Here is a 25,827-nt window from a genome sequence, read left to right on the forward strand (position 1 = left end):
CAGGGATAGCATTTCAGTTGTGCCTTTCTATCAATTGTCAACTCTAGTGACTATTTCTGGGCAAAGCAAACATCTAAGGATAAAAACAAAGTCAAGAATAAAAATCAGAAGGCAATAGCTTGGTGCAAGACTTGTAAAACTAAGAAAAACATCTCCCATTTTCTCTTGTTTACAATGGATGGGCAAGTCCCAGCATACTGTCAATAGTTCTTTTCGCTACCACTACATATTTCAATCTTTGAAATTCTATCTAGCCCATTTTCTCTCACTGCAAGGACAGAGTACAAATTTATTAGACTAGAATGAGTCAGTTATTTGCCTCACAGTAATCTGATTTTAAAAAGCAAATTTTAAAGGAAATTTAACTTCAAAGGTCTTAAAAAATAAAACAGAACACAAATAAACCTAACAAGTCCAAGGCCTTCCACATTTCCTCCCCTGCAGTATTACCTGGCTGTCAGCAGTGCATAGAGCACAGGCAGAAGGGAGCAGGCACAGATGGGAAGTTACAGCAGTTATTAACTGAGGACTGCAATCTTTCCATTTTAACTACCTGGTAAGTCCAAAATAACATCCCAACACTGCACATATATTATTGTCTATACTGATAAAAATTTTATTTTAAATGTAATAATCAACTCCAATAAATGGGGTAAAATATTAACTTTCCTTTTCTTCCCAATTCCCCTCCCCTAACGAAATGGCTTTGGTTGTGTTTCTTTGCTCCCTTTCCCCTCTAAATAAACAGCTTAGGGAAGGTAGATTAGTACAGACAGAGGGAAGACTGGATGACTACAATAATGAAATGTAAGCCTGTACGACTTTTTCATTTGGAAGGGAGGCCCTTTGTCATAATAAAAAAATAAATCAAGGAAAACAAATAAAAACAATAAACCAAATTCCTACTTTCAATGCTCTCTAGACTGTCCAAAATGCCATTCCCTTGGTTTCCATCAGTACCTGGGAGGGAAGAATGGGCGTTTTGGTGCAAAGAACGGAGGGCCCCTAACAAAAGGTGGCCTAGGTCTCTTTAAACTGTGGAACGGGTCTCTGGTGAGAAAAGCTTCCCTGGGCCGAAAGTCTGGCCGGGAACTCCGCAAAATCATGCCACTCCGGCTGATGGCGTCTCTGTGTGAGGGAACCAGGTGGGGGCCACTGCTGCTGGTGCCGCCTCCCCCACCTCCTCCTCCACGGACTGGGCCCAGGTGCTCCAGAGAATGGGATGGTAGGCTCAGACTCTCTCGCACGCGGCTAAGGCCGGGGCCGTTGAGGTCCCGTTGGGTAGGGCCCCCGTGGTCCCTGGGTCCTGGGAGCACAGCAAAATGCTCAGCTAGTGTCCCTTGAAGGAGGGAGCTATGGTCCTTGGGAAACACTGCCACAGTCCCTGCCACTGCACGTTCGGCCAGTGGTGTAGTTGGGAAGGGCACAACCCCAGAGTGGTCAACTGGGGGTGGAGGAGGAGGAGGAGTAGAAAAGGGAACACTACTCCCACCACTGCTGCTGTGTTCTCCAGGAGGTGGGGGAGGGGGCGGGGTGGGGAAGGGCACACCACTGTGCTCTCCAGGAGGAGGGGGCGGGGCAGCATGGGCCAGGGCTGCCTCCTTTGTGAAGGGGTTCGAAAGGTCCAGAGAGGGTAGATGAGCAGGTGCATCTCGAGAGAAGATACCACCATGATCCTTAGGAGGAGCAGGTGGGGCAGAGGTTGGCCCCACCGGCTCTCTCTGAAAGGGTGACCCAAGTTCCAAGGGGGCCGGGGGAAGATGATGCTCAAATGTTGAGTTGAAACTGTTGGAGTGAAAGCTGCCGACATTCTCCTGAAATTGGGGTGCCCGTTCCTTGTATGGTGTGGCCTTAAAACCAGCGAGGCCTCCACTGCCCCCACCCCCAAGGGGTGCCAACTCAGGGGCAGCTGATGGGCCATTGTCAAAAGAGCTGCCTGAAGTGCTCAGTTCAAACCAACCCACCCTTGAAGCCTCGCGCCCATGTCCTCTATTTCCCTTCCCAGGAACTCGGATGGACTCTACGGTCTGTATTGGCTCCCCTGACATCCTCCTATTGGAAGCATTATGATAACCCAAGGTTTCTATAGGGGCCCCCTTTTCTTCTGTACTATCAGGCAAGTCTAAGCAGGAAGAGGAGACACGGGTTTCTATACGGTAGTGCTCTTCTTGTTGCTGTTGATCAGCGGTGGTCAAGCTGGGCTGGGCAAGGTTTGAGAGACTGACACCATCACCTGAACTGCCCTTGCTGGGGGCCTGGACAAAATGCTTATCATCTGAGGGTTTTCGGGAGGCGTTTTTAAGCATATTCTTAAACTCAATCGTCGACGTGGTGGAAATGGTAGAGGCCAGGACTTTCTCCACGCCTGATGTGGGAGGGTGGCTCGTGGGAACAGCAAGGGTATTCTGCGGAGAGAAAAGGGAACGATGTGGGACTGGGTGAGGAGAGTCTGGGTACTGCTTCTGTGGCAAACTGAGATGCCCAGTGGTAGATTGAGACAAGCTATTGTGGTTGGAGTCAGGGGTGAAAAATGAATCATTCTTACTCGGTGACGGTGACCGGTCAGACCCAGGTTCATTCCCTCTTATGTTGAAGGCACCAAATAGCCCAGGGGAAGATGAAAGCCGATCACAGTTTTCATTAGAGTCCAAAAGGGCCCTTACAGATGGAGGGAAGGCAGACTTTACCCCAAATTCTTGGGTCCTGTGGCTATAATTGGTAAGAATTGGCTGGTATTCAGGGTTGTCAGAAAGCTTGCTTGATTTCAGGATAGACTTGGCTGGTTTCTTCTCTAGATTCATCATGGCAGAGGGTGGAGGCCCCGAATACTCAAAATCTCGGTAATCTTCATCTTCTTGGAAAGAAGTATCTGGAAAGAACTTTTCTTGTGATGAGTCCATCAGGGAAGATGGCCTCTCCATCCCATCAGAAGGCTGCTTATAAGGAGATTCACTGCCCAGGGCAAAGGGTCGATATGTAGGTACAGAACTGGAGAGTTCCCGGGAGTAGCTTTCGTCTCTCCCAGGGGGCGGTGATCTTGTACTGCTGGGTGTTGAGGAACCAGGGCTAATGATCTTAGAAAGCAAGGATGCAGTATCCACACTGCTGGACGTAGGCTTGTCCATCATCTCATCCTGTGTAGGTGTTCCACTCCGTTCATCACGCACAGGGGTTCCATCAATATTGTCTATTGAGGTGCTAGCAGGACCACGCTGGAAGTCTGAGGGATGGTTCTCTGCTGGGGCACTGGACCCCAAGCTGCTCAGGATTGGGATGTTTAAGTTTAAACCACTGAAACCAGGATTACCTTTTAAGAAGTTGTGGATCTTCATTTCAAGGCTTGGGGAGGTGGACTCTGACTCCAGCTTTGGCTTGGAGAGCTCTGAAGATTGGCACATGGCAACTTCAGCAGGTGGAGCAACAGGGCTAGCATTGTTGTGGGTACTTGTAAACCCCAGAGAATTGGACGGCAGCTTAAAAGTAGTGCTTGAGAGTCCTGGGCTTTGCCCAGTTGAAGTCTTGCTGGCTGAAGTTGAAGTAACTTCAGAAGCTGATGAATTAGGAGAATAGTTGAAGCTTTTGGAAATAAATGACTGAGTATTTGAGGGCAAACTTCTTCCTTTTACACTGGAGACTGTGGTGTTGGCAGGGGAAGCCGAAGTGCTCTGGGATGCAGCTTCACTGGCTGGAACTGAGTTCCCAGTAACACTCTGAAGTAAGGATGACAGGCCTGTAGAAACAAAGATTAGAGGGGTTAAAAAAGAACAACTCCCCACCATACAAGAAAAACAATGTCGGCTAATCGGATATTCTCATTCCGGTGGGAACCAGATAAACATTAAAATCTGAGGCCAAAGGGAATCCAGACCAAATAAGCAAAGGCTAAATGTCATAGAAAACACTGGACCTATTTATCAATATAAAGACAGAAAATCACTGAAATGTTTCCCAGTACAGTCTAGAAACAAGGTCAACATAGCACAATCAAAGGAAACAGGAAAGGGGAGATTTTAGTGTCAGAATCACTCACAGTTTAAGCAAAGCAAAGCAGAAAAAGAAAAGAGGCAAAAATTATTCTTAAAACAACACTTTAAGGCCATATTTCTTAATGTCTGATCTCTGAAATTGTTTCTCTAAATCAAAACAGATATTCTGCTTTATCCTCTTTTCCACCTCCAGAATTACCTCTCATAATATACACTATTACTCCCTCTCTCTCTTTCACTCACATGTAAATTTTAGAAATTTATTTGAAAGGAGGATACTTTTTCCCCTTCCTTAAGAAACATTTTTTTTTCTTCACTGGTACCAGTTTTTTAGGAAGCAGTCTTTCTAACTATCATTTTCTTTTGTTTTAAAATGCAGCCATAATATTACCTTTTAGTCAAGCAATAATTTTTTTGAGTAATGTGTTCTTAAACAATGATGCGAGACCAGTTAAGAGTTAATGTAAAAAGCAGTGATGAAAAGATAAAGATGAGGGGTTGTTGTTGTGTTGTTATGTGCAACTGAGTCGTCTGCAACTCACAGCGACCCTGTGTACAACAGACCTAAACCCTGCTCTATCCTGTGCCATGAGGGGTAGGGAAGCTAAATCAAGGGAAATGAAATAAACACACTAGAAATAGTAAGAATACTGACACATACCAACACAGAATCATTGATATAAAAATTTTTATATCACTGTTGTTTACTGTCAAACCCACAACTGACCCTACAGTATGTTTTCAGAGGCAATAAATCATCTGGGAAGAGCCTGCCAATCCTTGTCCTGTGGAGCAGCTGGTGGATCTGACCTGTGTACCTTTGTGCTAGCAATGCAATTCCTTACAACCAAGCCATCAGAGATCCCTAAAAATTGTTATAGAGGAATCAAATTTGCTTTGTAAACTTTCTCCTACTAAAACATCATTGAATTATTTAAAAAACCAAAAAGTGCAGCTATAGTAAACATGCACCACAAAGATTTGCAAAGCCAGGCAAAGAGGGTTACTGAGTCCGTTGGAAAAATATACAATCTCCATTATCCCATGGCTTGGAAAATGTAAAAATTCTTGATCTGCCTAAATTGACACTGATGAGACATAACCCTACTTAATGATAGACAAAAACCTTTTAGGGAAAAGGTCAGAGTCTTGCTTTTCTCAAAGCAAACTTCTATAGAAAATATGGTTTATATAATAGAAGCTCCTACATATTTTAGGACATTTATTCAACTTCTAGTAATAAATTAAACATTTTAATATATATTTAATCCAAATCTTTTTATCACTGAATGCATTAAAATTATTCTGAAATAATGATATGTCAAAGAAAGTAATAATCTGAAATGTCAATTTGTGTTTGTTTCTTCAAATTTTCTATTTTAATCCATAAATTTACTAAGATTTAAGAACTGATGAATTTCAAGGCCACCCCATTCTTCTAATATTTTAAATTGTTATAAACATTTAAATAACAATGCATGATTTTGATGAGGACATTATTCCTTCTAAAGAAATCCTTAATTTCCAAAAAAAATCCCCTGGCGATATCATCCTTCCCATTTCCCATTTTCAGTAGTTTCAATTCTTAGCAGTCACTGTTCTAATCAAAACTAGAAGTCCCCAAGCATGAAGATATTAGTAATTAGTAAGACATTAGTAATATCTGAAGTTTAAAAGATAATTTCGGCATATCTTTTAGATACTGGGGAATAAATAACTTCTTCAACATCATCTTACCAACTACTTAGATTCTGGGCAATATATTAAAATGCCTCTCACCACTGAATTTTACTTTTCTTTAATCTTAACAAACTATATTCTATGTTTCTTTGCCCACAAATGTTATTCATTTGTGTTAAACATCTATTAGTATGGTTAAGCAGGTAACTGGATGAAAAAGATAAGAGCAAAGTTCTGTCACAAATTTTCTTTACAATCCTTGAGAGAATATATTTATTCACATCATTGCTGGTACTGGCTCTTTTAAAAATCAAGAACATTACATTCCATAGGAAATGAAAGGTGTTGAACTACCCTCTACTATTCCACAATGACTATTTCTTGTTCTCGTTTTATCAGAACACAATTTTGTTCAAGATTTTTCCTGATGAACAAGTCTACACAACACAGCTGCTAAAAAGAAAAAGCTTCTTTAAGAGGCAGGCTGTGGAGCTCTAGTGGCCTAGTGGCAAGGAGCTGCAACTACAATCCCAGAGGTGAACGGTTCGAATCCACCAGATGCTCTGCCAGGGAAGGAGGGACAATCTCCTCCTGTACCAGTCAGATCTGATTTGATGGTACATACACACAAAAATAAAATAAAATAAAAATTAAAAAAAAAAAAAGATACAGGCTGTGTATGTGTGTATATAACAGGAGCTCTGGAGGCTTAATGGTAAGAAGCTACATCACAATCTCAAAATTCACCTGCTGCTCCGTGGGAGAAACAGGGGTAATCTTCTCCCATGGGATTTACTGCCTCTGAAAATGCATTGGAGGGTCAGCTACAAATTGGTTCTGACTCAATGGCACAAGATAACAGCAATATAAAGTACAAGTGGATTAAAGATTTTTATGACATTAACAAGAATGGTGAAAGAAGATAAAGGAGAAAACATAAATCAATCTCTCAAATGAATTATTTTTAAAATTAGCTGTACAAAATATGTTGCAATATTTTTACCACAAATCTTTATTGTTGATGCCAATATAGAAGGGCTGTGGACAAAAATTTAGTTAGTCCTACGTAATGAAAGTATTATGATAAAATTTACTGGTGTATGGCTGGTCAACTTACGGAATAATTTGGGAAAATAAAAATAACATCCTTGTACTAGTCCCTATTCTTACAGATGTTGGTTTCTCACTTCAGTACTATTTTGGAGCTGACAATTCTTTGTTGCCAGGGCAGTCATGTGTATTGTAGGACATTTAATGGCATCTTTGGCCTCTCCCCACTAGGTGCAGTAGCATATCATCCTCCTCCTAGCTGTCACAACCAAAAATGTCTCCAGATATTACCAAATGTCCCCAGGAAGCAATAATCACTGCTGTCTGAGAACTATGATACAGAGTGAATTACTACAGTGAAGATTGTGTTGTGGTACTGGTAGTTCATTGTACAGTTATAGCAAAGTGCTAAAACCCATTCTTCATTTATCAATATAGTTCTGATGTAAATATCAGGTTGTTTTATATAGGGGGGGAAAAGCATTATGCAAAAATGGAGGATGCCTACATCATTACACAACTCCAAACCACTGATGATCAAGGCCCAGTCAAGTTGATATATTATTATTCTTGCTTTGCACCTCAGTGTTCATTGGTGCAAGATACACATAACTAATAGATCTTTTGTTTTTTTTCTTTAGTTGTAGATGTGAAATGTCAGATTAGGTAAACAATGAGGAGTGAGTATATTACATTAAGACACACAAAAAAGGATATATTCAAGCCTCAAAATATCTTTGATTCACCATTACTACAATGGCTTTTGCTTTGGGTAACATTAAAATAGGTAAACTTCAACATATATTATCCTGTACTAAGAGTTGAGATAAATGCATGAGGCCCTGGAGGTGTCATGGAGTAGGTGAAATACTGGATTCCAGTCAAGAAATCTGGCTTTTAATGTTGACTCATCATTGAATAGGTAGGTAAGTGATCACAAACATGTCATATCACCGCAGTGAACTCTTAATTTGCTCACCTGAACAGTAGGGGAATAGACTAGGTGATATTTTAAGTCTCTTTGAGTTGACACTTTATACTTTTATGGATGTCAGTTTGTAGATCATAAGTAGGAAGAGAATAATGTATTAAATGCATAATACATTTCAGGGCTTTGGATTCTTCAGAAACAGAATCCAGAATTAAGCCAGAGACAAACATTCACAATCAAGCCCCTCTGGCACATGTCAGGTTACCTTGCAATGCAGGGGCTGACTGTGTCTGGGTTTTGGAGAGAGCAGACAGAATGCTCTCTGGGGTGATCTCCACCTTGGAGAGGATATTTGCCAGAGGGTTGTGAGATGTTGTCGTGGCAGGAGCAGGTGTTTTCAGGCCACTGGTGAGGTTGCTGGGACTTGTAGGCGTTCCTGGAGATGGCCTCGGTGCAGGACTGACCCCTGGTGGCAGAAAGATGCACTGAAGAAAATGCAATTCAGAATGACTAAAATCATACTTTCCAGGCACTTAAACCAGTCTGATATGTTTAACAGGAACTCTTCGGTGAATGATTCATAACTAGACCATGTCATGACTTATAGAAAGGATAAAAAGAAAAATCTGAAAATAAGGTTATACTCAGAATGACTTTCATATAAATATTACTTATTTTCTTATATACTTAGTAGTTTTGGGAATCCTTGTAGAAAGAAATCATTTCTTTATTCTCTCCTCAAATTTCCCATGGACTTGAGAGTCCTGGAAAAGCGCAATAAATATTACTGATGTGATTATAATGATAAGAGACATTGTCATTACATAATTCAGCCACTGTATAGTTTTATGTGACTGGTAAATTATTTGCCATTAAAATGATCTTGGAAATGAGATTATATAAATAATCCTTTGGGTCTTTACATTTTTTAAAAAATGGCTGATGTCTAACACAGAAAAAAAGGAAAAAATGCAACTGGTTTTTTTAAAACGTATGAACAGGCATTTTAAAAAGAAAAACACAAACAGAAAAAATTTAACAAAATCTTTAATTAAAGATAAGGAAATTAAAATAAACTGATTAAGTATAATTTTATAAAACCATACTGGAGTGAAGAATAATGGCATTTTTCACATATTTAATACATAAAATAACACATCTTGGGGAGATCCATTTTGTAAAAGCAGATGTAGTTCTCAAATCCTATAGAAATAAAAGGCAGCCCAGTGAGAAAAGAGGTTGTGCTGCCAACCCAAAGGAAAGTAATCTGTACCAACCAGTTGCTCCAATGAAGAAAGATGGGCAATCTCCTCCCATGTGGTATACTACCTCTGAAAACCTGCTGGAGGGTCAGCTATGAATTGGTTGTGACTTGACAATAATATGAAAGAGACAGAGATAAATAAAGGCAGCTCTGGTAGCCTAGTCAGAAGAGAGTTGTGCAGCTAACCTAAAATGAAGGGCTTCCAGTGGGGCAAACCCACCAGAAGTCTCTTGAGAGAAAGATGGACAATCTCCTGTGCGATTTATGACATCCCACAACTACAGAGTCAGCAGAGTTGGTTACAAATCTATAACAATAAGTTTAGGCCTTTAGAGTTTATGTATCTATTTATTATGAAATATTATTACTCTTTTCAAAATAATATGGAGTAGGTAAGAACTTAGATGAAATAAGATGAACCACGTTTTTACTGCTGAAGCTAAGATATGGATAAATATGTGTCCTTTATTTTTTTGTTTATCTCCCATAAAAGAGAGAGGTTTCCATCAAAATTTTCCATAAAACAAAAGCTCTAAATATTTATTCATTCTGTTAGGAAAAGCTGATGTTAGCTTCAAGGCTTCTCATTGCCATATTCCTTAAGACAGAGATATATTGGAAATATAATAAATACCCAATAATGAAAAGACTGGATAAATAATATAAAACTACTATTTAGCTATTAGAATAATGTAGATAATGTATTTAACAAATTAAATATTGTCCAAACATAGTTAAATATAAATAGTTGGTTTCAAAACACCATGTTGCAAAATGTTTCTATTTTGGGGGGAAAAAATTGGAAATATTCACACCTCTAAAATGGTAAACTTGAAAAAGTAAGAATGCTTCTATTTTGGGTAGTAGAACTACAAATATTAATTTGATTCTCTTTGCTTACCTATATTACAATTTGTATGTATTTTGCAATTAAAAACATACTTCAATGTTAAATAAATCAACAATAAAAACCAAACTGATGGTTCAAATAAAAAAGACGAAAACTTACCAGTAGTTTTCATAACTGATGTCAGGCTGCTAAGGATAGAACTAATCTTTGCTAAATCCACATTAGCCAGGTTTGGCAAAGCCAATGCTGGGGAAGAGGACAGAAGAGATGGAGTCACAGGCTTTGGAAGCGATGGGGTGGCTGTCATGGTCACAGGCACTGGGGTACTTGAAGAGGCCTTTGAGATACTTTCTGTTGGCTTTACAGGTACAGAAGTGGACACAGCTGACTTCTCCACAGGTTTTTCTTTCCTGTCTTCCACTATTTCAAAGAGAGATGAGACAATATTACATCTTTTTAAAAAAATTTTTATTGTATTATTTTTACATGTATCATCAAATCAGATCTGAATGGTACGGGAGGAGATTGCCCCCTCCTTCTCCAGCAGAGCATCTGGTGGATTTGAATTGCGTACCTCTGGGTTTGCAGTGCAGTGTCTTGCCACTAGGCCACCAGAGCTCCCTACAATATTACATCTTAACACTTTCCAGGCTTTGATTCCAATAATGAAACACTCAAATGTAAAAAGCAACACTATACAGAGAAACTGACTTCATGAATTTTAAAAAGTTTCATTTCTAAAAATTTACCAATTTTCTTACTTTTAATATTATTTTCTCAAATTTATATTTTCTATTACTTTTTAATGATCCCTTTGCATTTTCTTAGTAACTGTATTTAATTGGTACATTTCTAGAATTAAGATACTGTATACTATATAGATTTGTGTTGTTTCTTAGTAAGGACAATTATGTTATAAATTGTCTTTTATATTCACCTGAAGAGCTGTCTAAAAGACAGAAACCCACACTGGCTGTACTTTTCATTGGCTCTCTGAACTTTCCTGCTGGAAGTTTGGAAGTACAGTCTGAAAGTATTCATTTGAAACCTGAATGTTTTAACTCTTAGTACCACGTAATATACTCCTTTTCATACTTTTAGGGATACATGGTAAGACATTAAATATAATAAATTCACACTGCCAACTAAGAGTAATTAGAAAATATGGACAGGTTAGTTTATAAAAGTATGATTAGCAAACTGTGGCTCTGAAGGTCAAGTATAACAGAGAATAAAGAATTCCCTTTTAAGTGTTCTTCCCTCTAAAGAAGTAATCAAGAATAGAAATAGAATTCAAGACATACACAGAAGTTTTAACTTTCTTTAGTAGTCATGTAAGAAAAGAAATAGGTGAAATTAATTTTAAGACTTTATTTCTGTATCTCTCAAATGATAAGAATAATTAAGAGCAATTTTACTTTTTTTTTTTAAGTGCTTACTTCTGGCTGACTCCGAGAAGAATGGGAATCCCAGAATACTTGATCATGCTAATGAGAAACCTATACTTGGACCAAGAGGAAGTTGTCAGAACAGAGCAGGGAAATACTGCATGGTTCAAAATTGGGAAGGGCGTACGCCAGGGATGTGCCCTGTCTCCATACCTTTTCAACCTGTATGCAGAACAGATTATCCGGGAGGCTGGGCTCTATGAGGACAAATGTGGCATCAGGATTGGTGGAAAATCTACCAATAATCTGCGTTACGTAGATGATACAACCCTGCTTGCTGAAATGCAGGAGGACCTGAAGCGCCTGCTGCAGAGGGTCAAGGACTGCAGCCTCCAATATGGATTAAGGCTCAATGTCAAGAAGACAAAGCTTCTCACCACTAGACCAACTGGCAGCATCAGGAAGGATGGTGAAGAGATTGAGACTGTTCACAGCTTTAGTTTGCTTGGCTCCATAGTCAACACTCTCAGCACCAGCAGCCAAGAAAATAAAAGACGTATTGCCACAGGAAAGTCTACTGTTAGGGACCTCTCCAAAGTACTGAAGAGTAATGGTTTCTCTCTGGAGACTAAGATGCGTCTGATACATGCAATGGTCTTTGCTATCACTTGTTATGCATCAGAGAGTTGGACAATGACTAAGGAGGATGGAAGGAGAATTGATGCCTTTGAGCTGTGGTGCTGGAAAAGAGTACAGAGGGTACCATGGAAAACAAACAGATTCATCCTGGAAAGGGTTAAACCAGGTAGCTCCTTGGAGGCAAGGACTCTGAGGCTCCATCTAACATACTTTGGACATGTAAGGAGGAACCAGTCCTTGGAGAGGGACATCATGCTTGGGAGGGTAGAGGGACAGCGCAGAAGGGGAAGGCCCTCTATGAGGTGGATTGATTCAGTGACTGGGGTAATTGGGATGCGTGTATCATCGGAGACGGTGCGATTGGCACAGGACAGAACAGAGTTTAGGGCTGTTGTACATAGGGTCGCTATGAGTAGCAAGTGACTCGACAGCACATAACAACAACTTCTGGAGTCCACATCTCAAGTTGGGGAAGTCACTTGCAAATTTTCAATATCTATGTGTGATGAGTGTCTACTTTATCTGATAGCACAGACTGAAGAGCAATGATTCTCAACCCATTAACAGAAGTAAATCCTGAACCACTGTTCTATACACAATAATGCTACTTTGGTGTTCTTACCATTTAAGAGACTGAACTATCTTTTAATACTGGCTTATGGTTGATCCATTGGTAGGAAAGCAAAACAGAAAAGGAATAAAGTGTGCACTGATGACATATGGGACATACCAATGATTTTTGATCCATCATCTTCCACGTCTGAGAGTTCCATATCTTCCACATCACGATTATCTGTTGCGGGCTCAGGTGTCACAGATTTCTCACTCTCCACAGCTGGTGACTGAGATTCCTCACCTCCCATTCCTTGAAAAGGGGATTCAGAACCAGTTGGGGAAGGAGCATCCATGCTTGGAGAAGGGACTGGTGATTCTTCAGGATCAGGAAGGGTTGCCTTCAATTGATCCAACTTCTTTTTTAAATTATTAACTCGATTAGCAAAGGTTTTATATGCCTGAAAAAGAAAAAGAAGAGTTTACTTCTCTAGTGAAAGAAAAAAAGATGCTTCTATTTTGACTCAAATCCGATTAATCTCTTCAATACTATTAACTAAATCACGGCAAAAAACAAAAAATACCATTTCTGTCATAAATGGAATAGTTTGCAGTTTCTAATTTTTATATTTTCAACGTGAGAATTATTATCCATAGAGCTAAGATAAAAATTTAAGAGGTTATACTGTATGTCTTCCTAATTATGTGACTCTAGTGTAACTTCTATAGTAACAGTTCTCATAATATGGTCTGTATTCAGAATTAAGAAAATTTTATTAATGAAAAACTTATTATATTCTCTCTTTGAAGGAGTCCCCATAGTGCAGACACTTGGTAGTCCCAGGAGCTCAGGAGTAAGAGGTGGTAATTTGCTTCCATAAAGATTACATCCTCGGAACCTTAGGGGGGCAGGTCTATTCTATCTGATAGGATTGCTATTGGTCAATCCACAAGGGGGCAGCAAACTTGATTTTGGGGGGTTTGTGTTAATATTACCACCCACACAGCCTTCCATTAGAAATTTAGAATTTATCTGTGATTTATCCTCTTACGTTTTCTCTCCATCCAACCAATCAGTACTTCCTAAAAGCCAAACTGTGACCACTAAATGTATAAAGTGTGAAACTATAACAGTAAGAACACAAGTCTTATCTACAAATAATAAAGAAATTTCCATTTAGTTAAGTGCTATTAATATTTTTTTTAAAAAGAGGATTTAGAACAGAGAGGAATTAAGAGAGGTGAAATATTATTGACAATAAAAAAATAAAGAGAATAATTTTAGATTTAGACAACTATTATAAAGATGTTACAGACAATTCCATTCATCTCACACCCAATTTCTGTTTTACTATGTTATAGTCAGCCTGGCAGGTGCCTGAACTAACACTTGATGAACTGACACCCTCACCTTGTTATTAACTCCAGTCCATGCTGTGTCCAGGTTTCCTCCTAATTAGGTTTTCACCTAATGTCACTTTTCTTTGCCACATTCCATTCAAGATTTCACATTAAATGTGTAAACAGTCTTATCTCCTTAACTCTTGTGGCTCATTTTGAGAATAACAGGAATCCCAGAACACTGGATTATGCTCATGTGTATATTTGGACCAATAAGCAGTCATCCGAACAGAGCAAGGAAACACCGAATAGTTCAAAATTGGGAAAGTACACGTCAAGGATGTGTTCTAGCTCTAGAACTTTTCAATCTATATGTGGAAGAGATCACTCAGGAGGCTGGGCTTTATGAGGAGGAGTGTTGCATCAGTATTGGAGGAAGATTCATCAATAATCTGTGTAATGCAGATGACCTAACATTGCCTGCCAAAAACTGAGGAGGGCCTGTATGCTTGCTGCCAGGTCAAAGACTGCAGTCTTGAGATATATATATATATCTCAAGATATATATATATATGCAACATCAAGAAAACATAGATTCTCAGAACTGGACCAATTGGCAGCACCATGATAAATTGAGAAGAGACTCAGATTGTTAACAGCTTCAGCTTGCCTGGTTACACAATAAACACTCTTGACACCAGCAGTCAGGAAACCAAAAGACAAATTGCACTGGGGAAATATGCGGTCAGGGACCTTGCCGGAGGGTTAAAGAGAAACAATACCATAATGGAGACTAAGGTGCACCTAATCCAGGGCATTGTCTTTGCAATTACGTGCTATGCACCAGAAATCTGGAAAATGAATATGGATGACAGAAGAAGGATTGATGCCTTTAAGCTGTGGTGCTAAAGAAGAGTGTTGTACATTCTGCGGACTTCCAAGAGAGCAAACAGGTTTATCCTAGAGAGGGTGAAACGAAGTTGCTCTTTAGAGGCAAGAATTTTGAAGCTCTGTCTCACGTACTTTGGGCATGTTGCCAGGAGACAAGTCCTTGGAGACGGATATTATGCTTGAAAGGATGGAGGGACAGTGCAAGAGGGAAAGAACTTGGATGAGATGGACTGACACAGTAAATGGCACAGGATACGGCAAGGTTTGGAGCTATTGTGCATAGAGTCACTATGAGTCCCAGGAGACTCAACGGCACATGACAATAATAACAACCTCAACTCCATTGCTATCAGTTTTAACCCATGTAGGACAGAGTTTCTAAGGCTGTATTATTACAGATTTATCTATCCCAAAGAATAGTACTGTCAGTGATAGAATAATATCCAGACACCTAGAAGGAAGACAAAAGGAGAGAGAGATGGGCAATCTCCTGTATGGTTTACTGCCTCCGAACACCCGCTGCCGGGTCAGCTATCAGTCAGTCAGTTTTGACTAAACAGTACACAACAGTGCCTACGATATTGATCTTCAAGGTATTGTTAGGTGCCATCAAGTCAAGGGTGAACTACAGTGACCCTATATAGCAAAGTGAACAATGTAACTGAACCTTGTCCCATCCTGTGCCATCCTCACAATCTCTGAATGGACTGTAGCAGTCACTATGTTAATCCATCTGGTTGAAGGTCCTCCTCTCCTTCACCAACCCTCTGCCTTTCCAAGCCTCTAGCCTCTCCTAGCAACATGCCTGAAATATGTGAGGCGAAACTTTATCATCTTTGCCTCCAAGGAGCACTCTAGCTGCACTTTCTCCAAGATGTATTTGTTTGCTCTTTTGGAAGTCCATGGGATGTTCAGTACACTTTTCCAATACCACAACTCAAAGGCATCAATTTTTCTTCTGTCATTCATTGTCCAGCTCTCAGATGCACAGTAAGTAAAATGACCATTTCCTGAATCAGGTGCACCTCAGTCTTCAAACTGACATCACTGTTCCTCAATAATTTGCAGAGTACCCTGACTACAGACTTACCTAATGCAATACGTCTTCTGAATGCTAGTACCAAGAGTTGATTGTGGATCCAAGTAAGATGAAGAGATTAATTTTCTCCATTTATCATGATGTTGCCTACAAGTCCGGTGAGAATTTTTGTTGATTTTTACACTGAGATGCAATCCATATTGAAGGCTATATTCTTTGATCTTCTGTAACAATCACTTCAAGTCCTCCTCAATCTTAGTAAGCAAGGTTGTATCATCTACATAACGTAGGTTGAGAAGTCTTCCTCCAATCCTGATTGGATCCAATTCTTTTTCACAGATTTCAGTTCTCAAATATTTGCTCAGCTAACAGACTGAGTATGGAGAGAACATACAACTCTGATGCACACCTTTTTCCCTCTTGGTCGAGGTCTAAGTTTCACGTAAGCACAATTAAGGGTTGTGGGTCTCTCATTCTTCTAAATGTTAGTCATAGTGTGTTATGATCCACAGTCAAATGACTTTGCATAATCAATAACGCAAAAGTAGACATTCTTCTGGTATTCTTTGCTTTCGGCCATGATCCAACTGACATCAGCAATGATATTGTTGGTGCCATCGTTTCTTCTAAATTCAGCTTGAACTTCTGGAAGTTCTCTATAATGAATGATCTTCAGTAGTATGTTGATTGCATGTGATATTTATGATACTGTTTGATAATTTTCACATTCTGCTGAATCACCCTTCCTGGGAACAGGAATAAATATGCATCTCTCCCAGCCAGCCAACCAGCTCTCTTCCAAATTTCCTGGCATAGACTGGTGAACACATTCACGACTGCATTTGTTAGCTGAAATATGTCAACTGGTATCCCACTGATTCTAGGGGCCTTATTTTTTTCCACTGCCTTCAGTACAACTCGAACTTCCTCCTTCAGTATCACTGTCTCTTGATCACATGGTACTTTCTGAAATATTTCAAGAGATGCCCAGTTCTTCTTGGTACAGTGATTCTTTGTATTCTTTCAATCTTCTTCTCTTTTTTTTTCCTTGTTGTGTACTACTGAGTCAGATCCAAGTGGCAAAGGAGGAGACTGTCCCTCCTTCTCCACTGGAGCATCATTCCATCTTCTTTTGATCTTCCTGGATCATTCAATATTTTGTCCATAGCCTTTCTCATTATTGCAATTCTAGGCCTGAATTTGTTTTCTGTTTTTTCAGCTTGAGAAATCCCAAATGATTTCTTCCCCTTTTTAGTCTTCAATTCCAGCTCTCTGCACATTCCATTATAATACTTTGTCTTCCTAAGCTGCTCTTTGAAATCTTCTGTTACTTTTTTTTTTTCCTTTTTGTGTTACTTCTTTTACTTCAGCATTCCTTCCCTTTGTTTGGCTTGTTAATACTCTAGTACAATTTTCAGAGTCTCTTCTGACATCCATTGTGGTTTTTCCTTTCTCCTCTATCTTTGTAATGAACTTTTGCTTTCTACATGGATGACATCCTCAATGTCATCTCACACCTCACCTGGTTTTCTATCACCGGGGTTTCGTGTTTCAAATCTATTCTTAAGATGATTTTCAAGTTCAGGTGGGACAGACTGAAGATCCTATTTTGTACTTGTTTTCATTTTCTTCAGCATCAACTTGAACTTGCATGTGAGTAACTGATGGTCAGTTCCATAGTCAGTACCTGTCCTATGTTGACTGTGCTCATTTGGTCTTGACCGCCGATATTTAACTTCTCCAATGATTCCTTTCATAGATGTACTCAATACAATTCCTATGCAGTGCATCAGTTGAGACCCATGTGTGAAGTCACTGTTGGTGTTTTTCAAAAAAGGTATCTGTGCACAGCGTCCCTTTTCAGCAGGAAGTAGCTAAGAGAATACGCCCTCCCCTTTTCCTTATGACTCAGGGTGAAGTCTCTCTCAGGGAGGAGTGATAGGGAATGGCAAAGGACACACTGACAAAGAAGATTAATCAGAACTGGCTTTGACAAGCACTGTGGCATTTGGACAAGATCAAACCGGGAGGAGGGTAGAGAGAATGGTGCAACAATGAATGAGTGGAAGCCCAAAATCTCTGTAAATGTTTATGAAAATTAATAAAATATAATTATAGGAAAAAAAGGTATCTGTGGTGAATAAATCACTGATTATACAAAATTGAATCATTCTATTTCCGACCTCATTTCTGTCACCAACTCTGTACTTAATGACTTTCCATTTTCCTAATTTTTAGTTCATAAAATTCATGTTCCGATTATTAATGGATGTTTGTGCTAGTTTCTTTCTTTGAGTTAGGCCACATCAGGAAATAAAGATCTTGAAAATTTTACTCCATCCCACATCATTGAGATCAACTATTCTTTGAGCAAGTAGCTGTTCCTCAGTCATACTGAATGCCTTTCAAGCTAAAGGACTAATTGTTTAACTCTATATTTAAGACAATTTGGTTACTGACTACTTCTTTTATAAGTAGAGAGCAACCTAAAATTGAAATAAGTGGATTGAAGCCCAAATAAGAAAGTAATATGGATTAAAGAATGTCTTCAAAATATGTGCTAAAATCTTAATCCCTGAACTGTGGGTGTAATCCTGTTTAGAAATGGAGTTTTCTCTATTAAGTAGAGGAGTCAGAATAGGTACTAAATCTAATTCTACCTAAACAACAGATAACATAGAGCGATACATATAGCATGGAGAACATATGCCATGTGAGGACAAGCAAAAACTTATCAAAGAAGGAAATAATGTGGCCAAGACTTTGATTTTGACTTTTAGCTCCCTGAACCTTGAAAAAAATAAATGTTTGGAAATTCTGTTACAGCTGCACCAGGAATATGGGATTTATAATTATCTTCTGGGATTTCTTAAAAATAGTTCATTTAACAATGATAAAACATGCAGAGAAGCTTTCTAGTCATTTTCTTTACTGTGCAGTCTGGCACTGGGATTGGTGACTCTAATAGCCAACTGGGCTGCTCTTTCCATGATGGTTTTGCAGCTCTTAGAGGAAACACTGTGCACAACCTTGGCACAGTATGATTTGTTGCACATCAGAAGCACCTCCAGCTCCTTGACACTGTGGACTAGGAATTTGTGGAAGCCACTGGACATCACGTGCTTTGTTTTCTTATTGCTCCCATAAACAATACTGGGCATCAAGATCTGGTCCTTAAATCTTCTCTAAAACGTGTTGTTGGTGCCTATGGGTCTGCACCCATACACTTATTATTTATACACCAAATTACACTTAATTTTGACAGAACTGTCTAATTGGTGCTGGATGAACTTAACGGTCCTCATTTTGACAATCTTTGGCTTTACCAGAGATCTAAGTGCCATCTCTGTAGCGAGCTTCAAAGGGGAGAGCTGGAGTTTATTATTAAAATGGCTTTCCTAGCCATGTGGGTGGGTGAGAATATGAAAATAGGGAGTTAAGTCTATCCACAAAAGCCTATCTCATCAATTCACAAGTAGATTGGCTAGTCTCACCATTAAATTGAACGATGCAGTGGAAGAAGGGGAGACTTTCCCCACCAGCAAAAAAGTGAAAAAGAAGAGAAAGAGGCCACCCTTCAGTACCAGACATTCTTGTTGCAGTTATACCTACAGAGCAGCAGCCACAGCAGAAGCAGAGGACCAGAGAGACCTAACTTGAGTTGGAGCTAGCTGCTACCCATGCTGGACAGAATCAGAGTTAACCAGAGCTTTTGTACAAGTGTGTTGGACAATTCGGGAGGAGGAAAGCCAATATTGGCAAGACTATAATTTTATGACACTGGTCTAAAGCCATTAGGCTCAAGGCTGAGGTGAATGCACGCACATATTAGAAGTTGTCCTGACTGCATTGTTCTACTAATCTGGACTATAACCTTGTAACTTTCTCAACATGGTTCTTTTTGGTCTGTGAGCGATCACATCAGATTCTGGACTCAACAAAGCAGTAAAAGTGGTGCTAAGATGAAGTAGATGGAGTTATGGGAGCATGGGGGACATGTCTGACCTCATAAGAATCAGTTTAGTGTTAATGATGCTGGTAACAGAAATAGTTCCCCTCTGTGAAGTCAGTAAAGGTCAGGCATGGTTGTCCCCACGTGGCCCTTGATCTTTTTTAACAAGGAGTCTCTGGGAAAATGAGGATTCAGACTAGTAGTAAATAGAGAATTTGAAATAAAAAATTGTGGGTATGAGAATGGGAGGTGGGATGACAATTACAAACATTAAGAAAAAACCACCACAAACAAGATTAACTACAAAATCTTGTAGTGAATGAATACTTATATTGTAATGTATAAACATTAACTTACGGTTTATAAAATAGACTTTAATTTCAGTCTTTAGAACAAGGAATTAAGGTTTAATTATGATTAGAATATTTAATTGCAAGATCATGGCAACAGTCTAGGCCAAATACCTAACCACAATCTAATGGATTGAGAGTAGATTATTATCAACAATGACAATGTATACTTGACAAAGTATAGTTGACTAAAGCTGGAAAATGGGAAGGGTAAAGGAAAACCAATGGAAAAGGGAAAGGGTGTTAATATCCTCATTTTACAAATGTAAAGACTTAGTTAATGGTCAAAAAGAGTAGGTAATCTATGAAAAATTTTAAAAAGTAACCTAACAATATTGGGAGAAGGCAAGTATTTATCAGACTAGGAAGTAAGCAGATGGTTCTAAATAAAACGGATCAAGAAAGAACAAGAATGGGCATATTATTTTAAAACATAGAGGCAAATGCAGGGAGAAGAAAAGGTAAGTGAGTTTTAAAAGATTCCCTCTAGGAACTAACTAATGGGAGAAGAAACAGAAACCTTATTTTTTATTTCATTTTTTTTTAAAAACTTTTTTTTTTTTCATTTCATCCTTCAGTATCACGTGCTTTTATGACCTCATATAGTAATTAAGATGAAAAGAAAGGTTTTTTTTCTTTTTTCCCATTAGAGGCCATTAGTGCCAATCCTCTCTCCTGGGAAGGTGGTAGGAAGGAAAACAAGGTCATCAGTTCAATTTACCATGGATTTTAGTAATAATAATATCTGATTTTCCATTTTGATTATTACTGCAATTGGGAAAGCATTTCCAATTTTTTTTTAATTTTTTCTCTACTAGTTTATTTATAAAACTTGAATACATTTTGAACAAATTCTTTCAATTTCCCTCACCCCGCCCCCCCCATCAAATCGTATAACCCACTGATTATTCTCCCCTCTCCCATACATCCACATCTCTCTGCTTGCAGTCTTTCTCACCCCTCCTGGATCCCTATACTCATCCTACAATAACGGTTTTATACAATATTTATCCTTGTGGGACGGCATTAGTTCATTTTTTTTGTCACCGATGTCCTGATTTTTTTAAAGTCTATTAAACAAATTCTGTTTACTCATTTGTTTTCCAACTTTCATTTAAGATGTGGTTGAAGTTCATCAGCTGCTCCGTGGAAGAAGGATGAGAAACTTCCTTCTGTGTGATAAAAATATGGAACGCTTCACGAATTTGCGTGTCATCCTTGCGCAGGGGCCATGCTAATCTCTGTATCGTTCCAATTTTAGTATATGTGCTGCCGAAGCGAGCACACATTTCCAATTTTTATTCTTAAAAACAGGAATCAAGGTCTGAAGTCACCATGCTGCGGGCTGCATGCAGGGCGCTAAGTTCAATTTGGACCCAGGCAGTAACCCAGGCCCCAGTCTTTAGGGAGGGAAGACCAGGCTTTCCTCAGACGAATGGGGATTGTAACCTCAAGGTCTCCTCCAGACAGCCCATGGATTTGCCAGCCAGAAACAAGCCACAGTCCAGCCCATCCAAGATGATGACCTGCCCCCTTCCACATTGCTCAAAGGCTACCAGAACATCCCTGGAATAAAAAAGGTTGATGACGTGGTGAAAAGGCTTTTGTCTTTGGAAATGGTTAACCACAAGGAGAAGCTAAAAGTCAAGCAGGAGCAGCTGATGATCAAGACTGTGGCAAACCCTGAGGACACCAGATCCCTGGAAGCTCGAATTGTTGCCCTGACTATTAAGATTCGCCATTATGAAGAACATATGAAGAAACAAGTGCTATCTGCTCATGAGCATCGACCAAAGACAGAAAAAGCTTAAAGTCCTCCATAGGACCAACTATGATATCTTTGAGAAGACATTCAAGGAGCTGGGAATTGAGTACACATTTCCCCCTCTATACTACTGAAAGGCCCACTGCTGCTGGGTGGTCAAGAAGGCGTTGTGCATCCGGGTTTTCCAGGAGGCTCAAAAGCTGAAGCAGCAAAAAAGGATCTTAAAATCTATAGCAGCAACCCAGAAGCAAGGCCAGAAAAGCTCAGAAGGTCCTTCAGAAAACAGACTAGACACATGCAAAGAAAATGAATAAATTCTGTTACAATTTTAAAAAAAAGGAATCAAAATTGCAAAGGCAGATTAATAGTCACTTCTGAACAAGAGGGTCATCTTGGGATGTCACAAGAATGCATACTCAGAAATCTAGTTAGACTGCAGTTGCTCATCAGGTTGCAGTCATTCCTGCATTTTCTCGGTCATTTCTTCCTTGTATTTGCCTTTCTTTTTTCCAACTTGCTGAGATTTGGCTTTACGTTCAAGAATTTTTTTCCGATCTTTATCCAATTTCAGCCTGGTAATAACCACCTTGTTTGGGTGAATGCCCACATGCAGTTGTACCATTGGCCTTCTCACGCTGCACTCTTTCAATGTAGATGACATACTTCTTTCTGTACACCTGGACTACCTTGCCAATTTGCTGACATTTGTAAGGTTCTTACACCACCTGGAACTCGTTGTCCTTGCGGATGTGCATAGAGTGCACGTCGTACTTCTGCCGCAGCTCCTTGGACAGAGGGGAGGACATGTCTTCCCATGCACATGCGAAGGGGCATTGAAGTGGCATTTGGGGTTCTTGCTGCGGTCCAAGGTAAAGAAAGAAATGAACTTCATGGTGACAGCCGTTTAGCAGCAAAAGACTCTCCACGCTCAAAGCTGGAAGTGACTGGATTATTTTTGTTAAGGTATATGTCCTTCTGATAGGACATGTACCTTAAAAAAAAAAATAACAGAGCTACGAAGAAGGTGCCTAACATGAAGAAGAAAGCCCCTGCCCCTCCTAAAACTGAAGCCAAAGGCATAAAGGCCAAGAAGGCAGTCCTGGAGGGCATCCACAGCCCACCCCTCCAAAAAAAGGAGATCCGCAGTCACCCACCTTCTGGTGGCCTAAGACACTGAGACTCTGAAGGAAGCCCAAATACCCCTGGAAGAGCATTCCCAGGAGAAACAAGCTTGACCCCTATGCCATCATCAAATTTCCCCTGACCACTGAGTCAGCCATGAAGAAGACAGAAGATAACAACACACTTGTGTTCATGGTGAATGTCAAGGTGAACAAGGACCAACTCAAATAAGCTGTAAAGAAGCTCTATGACACTGATGTGGCCAAGGTCAACACCTTGATTAGGCCTGATGGAGAGAATAAGGTCTATGTTCAACTCGCTCCTGACTATGATGCTTTGGATGTTGCCAACAAAACTGGGCTCATCTAAACTTAGTCCAGCAAATTTTTCTCCCCCCCAAAAAAAGTTTGGAAACTATCGAACAATATCACTGGTATCACATGCAAGCAAAATTCTGCTGAAGATTATCCAAACATATTAACAGAGCACATCAACAGGGAACTGCCAGAAGTACAGGCTGGGTTTAGAAGGAGTTGTGATTCTAGGAATATTGTAGTTAATGTTAGATGGATCTTGGCTGAAAGCAGGGAGTACTAGAAGAATATCTATCTGTGTTTCATTAACTATGCAAAGGCAGTTGACAGTGTGGATTCACAATAAACTGGCTGGCTCTGAGAAGAATGGGAATCCCAGAACAACTGACCTGACTGTACTAATGTGCAGGAGACAGTCATCAGAGCAAGGAAACACTGCATGGCTCAAATTTGGGAAGGGTGTACACCAGGATGCATCCTATCTCCATACCTTTTAAACCTATATGCAGAACAGATTATCCGGGAGGCTGGACTATATGAGGAGAAATGTGCCATCAGGATTGGTGGAAGAATCATCAACAACCTGCGTTATGCAGATAACACAACCCTGCCTGCTAAAACTGAGGAAGACGTGAAGCGCCTGCTGCAGAGGATCAAGGACTACAGCCTTCAATATGGATTGAGGCTCAATCTCAAGAAGACAAAGATTCTCACCACTGGGACAAACGGCAGCATCAGGATGGATGGCGAAGAGATGGAGATTTAACAGCTTTAAGATGCTTGGCTCCACAGTCAACACTCTTGGCACCAGCAGCCAGGAAATTAAAAAATGTATTGCAATGGGAAAAGTCTGCTGTTAGGGACCTCTCCAAGGTACTGAAAAGCAATGGTAACACTCTGGAGACTAAGGTGCGCCTGTTACAGGCCATGGTCTTTGCAATCACTTGCTATGCATCAATCAGAGAGTTGGACAATGACTAAGGAGGATAGAAGAATTGATGTCTTTGAGCTGTGGTGTTGGAGAAGAGTACTGAATATACCATGGACTGCTAAGAAAACAAACACGTTCATTCAGAAGAGAGTTAAACCAGGCTGCTCCTTGAAGGCAAGGATTCTGAAGCTTTGTCTGACATACTTTGGGCGTGTTGCAAGGAGGAACCAGTCCTTGGAGAAGGACTTCATGCCTGGGAGGGTGGAGGGACAGCGCAAGAGAAGACGACCCTCTATGAGGTAGATTGGTTCAGTGACTAGGATAATTGGGTATGTGTGTTGGAGACAGTGAGGTTGGCACAGTATAGAGCAGGGTTTAGGGCTGTTGTACATAGGGTCGCTGTGAGTCACAGGCGACTGGACAGTACATAACAACAACATGTCCTCCTGCTCAACTTTATATCCTGTAAATACAATCTGGCAAAATCTTTTTGATACACTTAATGACAATTCTGAGGAGCTCTGTTGGGTTGGTTGTAAGAAACCGTGCTGCCAATGCAACAGTACAAGGTTATAACCAACCAGATGCTTAGCAGGAGAGGGAAAGATGTGCAATCTCCTCCTGTGTGATCAGAAAACTCAATGGAACACAGTAACAAGAATTTGGTAAGGTAAAATGGTTAGGATATGCAGCTTTGGTATCAGAAAGACCAAAGCATTAGTCTAGGCTGTACCACTTGCTATCCAGTATTACTCTGAACAAAGTTATTTTCTTTAAAAGGACTTTCTTCATCTGTGAAATAAATCATAAAGTTTAGCCTCACAGATAATATATATAAACAGTCTCTGTCCTATAGCAAGCACTTCATCTATGATAGCTTTAGTTATTACTTACATTGGCCACTACTTTTACTTCTTTGTATTGTGCTTCATAGAAAATTCCAGCATTTTCCAGTGCTTCAGTGAGTGAGGGCCCATTTTTCACCTGCTTATCCAATCCATTCACAAACTCCTCCAGTTTGGAACTTGCCTCTTCAAATTCTTTGGAGAACTTCTTCCCACCTGTTTTATCTAAAAGAATAAAGAAAAAAATAAAAGAACAAAGGGGTTTTCATAACAAGATTTATTTTTTAAAAAAAAATCCATTTCCTCTAGATGATCTGTGAACATATTCTTGCTACTTCAATGCTAACATTTTTAGTCTCATAATTTTACAGCTAATACTTTAAAGAATTTTTCTCAAAATAAGATTAAATGATTCATGTAAACTTGCTAGAGTAAAGCAACTGTCTCATAACAGCACTTATAATTAAGAAAGTTTAATATAAAAAAGGGATTTTTTTGTGCTTTCTTTCATCACAAATTTGATGAAGAAATGCGGAGGCCTATAGAGAGTTGCCTTGCTAGCTAGCGGAAAGGCTATGCCTGTCTGGCAGTTTAAATACACCAGCTGCTATTTGGGAGAAAGATGGGCACTCTCCTTTTCTGAGATTTATAGTCAATGAAAACCCACCCATTGAAGGGTCAGTTTTGAAGTGGTCCCAACTCTTTAGGGATGACTTTTTTTACTTTTTTGACTAGGAACAACTGGGGTTCAATTTTGTTCATTACTTTTGCCCCAAAGAATATAATGACACATTCTTAGATGAGAAAACAGATTCAGAAAAGTAAAGTGACCTTGTGTGTACCACACTAAAATATCTTTCATATCTGAAGATCCTGATAATTCCATTATCAGAAGAGTACAAACTATGAATTATTTTTCAACAGTAAAATATATTTA

At 39.6% G+C, this 25,827-nt stretch overlaps 1 protein-coding gene across 3 annotated transcripts in view; it reads right to left on the reverse strand.

Annotated features, from left to right (window-relative positions):
• Positions 1 to 595: 595 nt before the first annotated feature.
• Positions 596 to 25,827, reverse strand: part of RPRD2 (regulation of nuclear pre-mRNA domain containing 2) — a 136,030-nt gene continuing 110,798 nt past the window's right edge. The window contains exons 6-11 of one of the 3 annotated variants that reach the window (XM_006902213.1): positions 24,940 to 25,115; positions 12,519 to 12,801; positions 9,921 to 10,181; positions 7,913 to 8,113; positions 2,546 to 3,730; positions 2,245 to 2,405 (exon numbers count right to left, since the gene is read on the reverse strand). In XM_006902213.1, the coding sequence (XP_006902275.1) occupies positions 2,317 to 2,405; positions 2,546 to 3,730; positions 7,913 to 8,113; positions 9,921 to 10,181; positions 12,519 to 12,801; positions 24,940 to 25,115 (2,195 nt within the window). In that variant the 3' untranslated portion in view covers positions 2,245 to 2,316. Of the gene's footprint in view, positions 3,731 to 7,912; positions 8,114 to 9,920; positions 10,182 to 12,518; positions 12,802 to 24,939; positions 25,116 to 25,827 lie in introns of all 3 variants that reach the window. The other 2 variants (XM_006902212.1, XM_006902211.1) reach the window with 2 other exon arrangements.

Source organism: Elephantulus edwardii, unplaced genomic scaffold, assembly GCF_000299155.1.
Source record: "Elephantulus edwardii isolate Elephantulus edwardi_28Jun2011 unplaced genomic scaffold, EleEdw1.0 scaffold00384, whole genome shotgun sequence".
In the NCBI taxonomy this organism is placed as follows: domain Eukaryota; kingdom Metazoa; phylum Chordata; class Mammalia; order Macroscelidea; family Macroscelididae; genus Elephantulus; species Elephantulus edwardii.